We start from the raw sequence: 5,817 nt of genomic DNA on the forward strand, positions 1-5,817 counted from the left end.
TTTTTTTTAAATTTAGATTATATCACAAACTACCAGCCCTCTACCCCCTCCTACTACACCAATGCCCAAACGAATCCGCAATAAAATAAGCTAAACAATTCTGACAATATTTTATCACTCTACACGCCTGTTCAAAGTACAAGCGCCAATTGTAATTTAACTAGAACTCAAATCGGAAGTGAGCAACCTATCAAATTTCATTAATGTGAGGAAAACAAGTGCTCCAACGTCTTGTTTAGAAAATCAATTGAAATAGAAACGATTCTTTCAGCGCACATTCACTCCCGGGGGACTTGTGGTAATTGAATAACGAAACCTCTGGCGGTTAAAGCTAATATCGTTTATTTGGTTGCATATACAAGCGGAATTGCTTTCACTGGAAACGATTTCAAGTGTTGCACTGTACTCTAAACTCTAACATCGTCAGTCGGCTTCACCAAACGCTGCACTTGTCGGCTGGATTCATCGCACTTCCCACCGGACATCCATACTCTCGAGCAAAATCCTCCGAGTTGGACAAGGTTCCGATGACTCGGAATTTCCCAGGACTATGAACGGCAGTTTTCAATTTATTGCGGGTTGCTTCCGGTCGCATCGCTCCACACCATACCTGGGCGAAATTGAGGAAGAACAATTGAGTGCTGGTCACGTTCAATCCCGGGAACGTCTCATGCTCCAACACTTGCGGATCAGTTTGCTCCGACAGCCACTTGGTGTACGCTCGGAAGGCTTGCTTGATTCCTCCGTTGTCGGCAATGTTCTCCCCTTGAGTGTTCTCGCCATCGATCTGAACTCCAATTTCGTCGATTGTGTACTTTCCATACTGTTGCACCAAACAGGTAGCTCTTTCGTGAAAGGCTTCAATGGCATGATCACTCCACCAGCGATACAGATTTCCATCACGGTCGAATAGTCTTCCCTTGTCGTCGAATCCATGGGTCAATTCATGACCTATAACGACACCAATGCCGCCGAAATTCATCGATTTCGGGAAGTACCGATGGTAGAATGGAGGTTGCAGAATTCCCGCAGGGAACATGATCTGATTTTTGTTCCTACTGTAGTAAGCATTGACAACGGCCGGAGCCGTATGCCAAGCGGTCTTGTTCACCGTCTGGCCGATCTTATTCTGATCCGTTCGTCGGATGTGGCTGAGTACGTTCAAGGTGTTTTCAAAGTATTTATCCGGATCGATCTCCAAATCTACATACTTTTCGTTGAGATCTTTGTGTGACAAAATGAAGTCGGGATACCCAATCCTCAGGGACATCGCGTTTACTTTCATTTCTGCCAGGCGTTTCGTGGGGGAGTCCAACCAATCGGTTTCGTTCAGAATTTCCCGAAATGCTTGCTGAAGCTCGTGGGTCATCGCAAGGGTATCGCGTTTACTATTCTCATCGAAGTACTTCCGAACGAACATGGCTCCAACGGCCATCCCCATGTTGGCATTCACTTGGTTGACGCAATTCTTCCATCTGGGTGGACTTTTCTCTCGACCGAAGAGTATATTGGAAAACTTCTGCTTCGCTTGCAGGAATCGATCATCCAGGTTATTAATGCGATGCCGGACAAATCGCCAAAGGATATAGTTGGCCACCGTGCGTGGTTCGGTTTGGTTGATCAACTGAACCAGATCTTTCATGTAGTTTACAGCGAACATGACGACAAACTCGGAGCTATTTATCGGTCGCTCCATCACAATCGAAAGATACCGAGTCCAATCGATTTCCGGGACTTCGTCGTGCAGGTTTTCCAAAATGACTTTCTTATACAGAACGGAGACATTGTTACGTTCTTCCACTGAACTGGTAATGTTGGCTAGCTGAATCTCGAAGTCGATCATTTCGTCGGCTACAGTTTTTGCAACCTCAGGTTGTACTTCAAGCAACGTAATCACATCGATCATAAATTGCTTGTATCCGTCGAGATACTTCTGGTTGGAAGGCTGCAGGAAGTAATCACGAGTCGGTAGGCCCAAAGAAGTTTGATCAAACTGAATAACATTTTCATCGGAGTTCTTGATGTCCGGACCGACCCATTCGACGATCAGGATGTCGTTGTTGAACTTACGGATCTGCGCGGTTAGATTCAACCAGTCAAAATTATCCGCACTCCAGTTAGGATCCAGTACGGACCACCCACCCAGGGAATCAAGCAATGAGAACAAAGGTTGAAGTCCTCGCTGCTCAATGAGACTGTAGTTCATGCACGAAATAAACAGATGGCGCGCTTTCGTTTCCGCGTTGTTTACAGCGTTTTCCAGAGCGGCATGGGATGCTAGTTCTCTTTTGGTTTTCCTGATCTGTGCCTTCAAAAGGAGCTTGTTCAGAACCGCACGCTTACCGATAATACGTTTCCTTACCCTGCGAATATGTTCGGTTTCTGGAGGACTAGCAGTTGTGGCCAAGGAATTTTCTATCTCCAACAAGCTGCCATCACTGGTTTCCAAGAGCAAATTTTTCAAAACGCTATCCAAACTTTCCCGTAACATCTCGAAAGTATCCAACCCAGCCTTATCCTTGGGAATAGGATTGACACGATCCCAATTACCACAGGCATACTGATAAAAGTCGTCACACGGATCCATCTTCGTATCCATATACTTCTTCATGGTATCAACCTGCGCCGACCGAATGCTCTCCGGACTACCATCGCTGCTCCAGGAGATTCGCTGATGAACGGAGTTCGTCGCCTTTCTTTGCCTTATCGAGAAACGCTTCGCTCGGAAAAAGTTGACTATGTCCGACCGACCGACATCGTCCGGTATCGTAAGCAGATCACCATACTGATCGTCCGGAATACAATGGATCACCGAACCGCTTGGGACAAACGAAGTTCTCACATCTTTCAAGATATCACGCTCTTCGGCTTCTAAAACCTCGGACACAGTACTTCTCACCGACTTGCATCGTGATTGCAGCTCGTCCAATTTATTTGATTGGTCAGAGTAGTAGTTGTGTTGCTGTTGGTGATGGTTATGGCTTATATGTTTCACCGATCCAACCACATGGAAACGGGTGAGCACTAGGAACAACAACGCCAACGGCAACATAGCGGCCGGTATCATAAACAACACCTTCGCGTATCGATAGCCGGGGCACCACTGTAACCGACCCGTTTGCTCGTTGATTCCCAACTCGCATCCATTATTTTGCGAGTCTTTCTTGGATTCACTGTTTGTAATCTTCGGCTCCATATCTAGGATTGTTGGATGTTTACTTTCGAAATTTCTAACTGTTTTTGTTTTCAAATTACATGATCTTGACGTGATCCCCGCGCATTGTTTACACTTTTTTTCCGACTTGAGAACACTTTCACGGCCTGCTACATCACAGAGAGCAAGTTCAATCGCACGCGAATGTGGTGGTCATCAACACTGAATGCACACTCGTCCCTGATAGAGGCTGCGTCAATTGTCTCAATTAAAGATGTGCACACTTTTCAACGAACTGGCTATGCAAATGGAATTATCTTTCCACGTGAAATAATGACTCCAGCGATGAATTTGATCGCATAACGTAAGTGGAACTTCTAACTCCAGTTTCGTTTCCGGATCCCTACGACACAATTTCTCCTAGCGTTTTCACTATCGAAAGGAACGAAACGTGTACAGAGTCATCCAACAATCGACCGCACACTGCTGACGATGAACCGCTAGGGCTCAGGATTCGCAACGGAGCTCTCGAACGGCCTCTCCACGATCGGGCGACTAAAGTTGATAAATTTATTGTTATTGTTCATGCCGCGTGTAAGCCTGGACGCGTGCGCCCCCGACGAGAGATTTCGCGCAGTTCTATCTACTAGCACAAGAGATTCACCATGCCTACACATAGCTGGAAGAGTCTTTCCTTTCGTCGTCGTCTGGATGACAAGAAAATGATGCTTTATTGTACTCGCAGAGATATGAGCGCCTCTCAGCAGCAGCAGCAGCAGCATCACTGATGCTCCTGTGGTTCAAGTGCTCAACTGAGAAGTATATACGGTAGTATGTCATTCTTGGAAGCACTACAATCACTTAACGGACTGTCGTCGTCGTCGGTATCTCGAGAGTTATACTTTCCATTCGAAGATGTGTTATTCTCCGGCTACCGACAGACTTGACTTTATTGTACGGCATGAGAGTGTGGTGGTGATGTGGCGCAGAAATATTTGAACTCATTGAAATTAATTTAAATCAATTCTAACCAAAACATAGTCCTCTACTCGGAAAGTTTAAGCTTGGGTGGGTGGAATTTTAGGTCCCCATGTTGGCAAAAATTGTGCTTCATAATAATGAACATGCCGTATCAAGGGGTGAAGATGTCTAGAAAATGCTGAACTGGATCTGCCTTTGCGTGAGACAGACGCCCGGTCCTCACTGAGAATATTCTTGTACCCTACAAGACACGTTTTTAGGTATTGCCCTTTTAATGAATTTTGGTATGTTCGTACAATCTCGGTCTTAAGCTACCAAACCGAAGCATGTGGTGCTGTTACTGTTGAAGAGCATTTTTTAGAAAATTTCTATAAGGGTTGATGCATATATTATGTCACGCTCTAGGGGAGGGGGTCTAAGATTTTGTGACAAGCAATGCATTAGGTATAGGAAAAACGCCACGATAGGGGGGGGGGGGTAATTTCTCCTCGATTTAGCGTGACATAATTAATGCATGGGCCCTAAATGTGAAATTCTCGTTGAAACCAGGCCGCCATTGACACATGGTCTTTAAATATTTATATACACCCGCTTGATTGGTCGAAACAGATGAAAAAGTGAGATTGCCACTTTATTTAGCTGAAATTCATGGGCACCTCACTGACCAAGGGGCCTTACAGTTTTAATAAAGTTGAATTTCTAGCAATTCTTGTTATCATGTTAAATATTTGAAATTTCACATGGAATCCTCCTGCGAATAACACGTTATTATGAAGAGAAAGGATATGACCTTCATTTGGAATGGAAAATTTTTGGCGGCCATCTTGGATTTAGCCATATTTGATTTTATCAGAAAAACGTATTTTTACAATGTTTGCAACCATCGATTTTGATTGTGAAGTCACCATCTGAAAGCTGAAAACATGCTATCAAATACATTCAATAAAGTCTGTTCCGTTTAGAATTTGGCCGCACAAAATAGGTCTTTTCTCCAAGGCGAAATAAAGTAAAAAAACGCTCATTTTTTTAAATTATTCGATTTACATCTAATCGATTATTTTTTGTTCGCTGTGCTGTCATTTTTCTACCAATGAGAGTTCAGCATATGTTTGAAACGATGGGTGATTATCCTCTGAAGAAGTTAATGCTTATATCAGCATGATATAACCGATTACAAAATATTTTACTTTTCGGTTGGTTAATCGATTAATCGATTATTCGAATGAAAATCGGCCATCACTAGATGAATGTGAAACGTCATTTGAAATTTAAGGCCGTACATAAATAATGATACAATTTGAAAGGGACCGGGGCTAATCACAAATTACGTCCCCATGGTAACTGAAATAAACACGAGTGCTCACCGGTTGGTACTACTGTCTTCCTCATCTACCATCCTTTTCCACTACTTCTCCAAATCAGATGGTGTTTTGATTGTTTTGCCACATATCTTCAATTTGCGCTTGATAATTGCCCAAAATTTTTCAATGGGACGAAAATCTGGACAATTTGGCAGATTGATACTTTTCTCAATAAATGGTCCAATCTTCATTCTATGACATCGCGACTGTAATGACAGCTGGCTAAGTCAGGCCAGAACTCGATGAAATTTTCACTACTAAATAAACTAAACAAAACAAACAACAAAGTTTGTTTACAAAAAGCTTGTATGCCCTTTTCAC

The 5,817-nt window shown here is 43.5% G+C and overlaps 1 protein-coding gene across 1 annotated transcript; it reads right to left on the reverse strand.

The window, feature by feature from the left end:
- Positions 1 to 325: 325 nt before the first annotated feature.
- On the reverse strand, positions 326 to 3,923 carry Nep4 (Neprilysin 4). Its single transcript, XM_065233800.1, has one exon. It carries the CDS (start codon positions 3,194 to 3,196, stop codon positions 434 to 436), a length of 2,763 nt encoding a protein of 920 aa, XP_065089872.1. The 5' UTR covers positions 3,197 to 3,923; the 3' UTR covers positions 326 to 433.
- Between the last annotated feature and the right edge of the window lie 1,894 nt (positions 3,924 to 5,817).

The sequence above is a fragment of the Ochlerotatus camptorhynchus genome, unplaced genomic scaffold (genome assembly GCF_037179485.1).
Source record: "Ochlerotatus camptorhynchus isolate MF236.1 unplaced genomic scaffold, CSIRO-AGI_Acam_v1.1 ptg000417l, whole genome shotgun sequence".
Taxonomy (NCBI): domain Eukaryota; kingdom Metazoa; phylum Arthropoda; class Insecta; order Diptera; family Culicidae; genus Ochlerotatus; species Ochlerotatus camptorhynchus.

Bases quoted from the DNA above. Each gene is read 5' to 3' on its own strand.
- Nep4 (XM_065233800.1), bottom strand. From the start codon at position 3,196: ATGGAGCCGAAGATTACAAACAGTGAATCCAAGAAAGACTCGCAAAAT.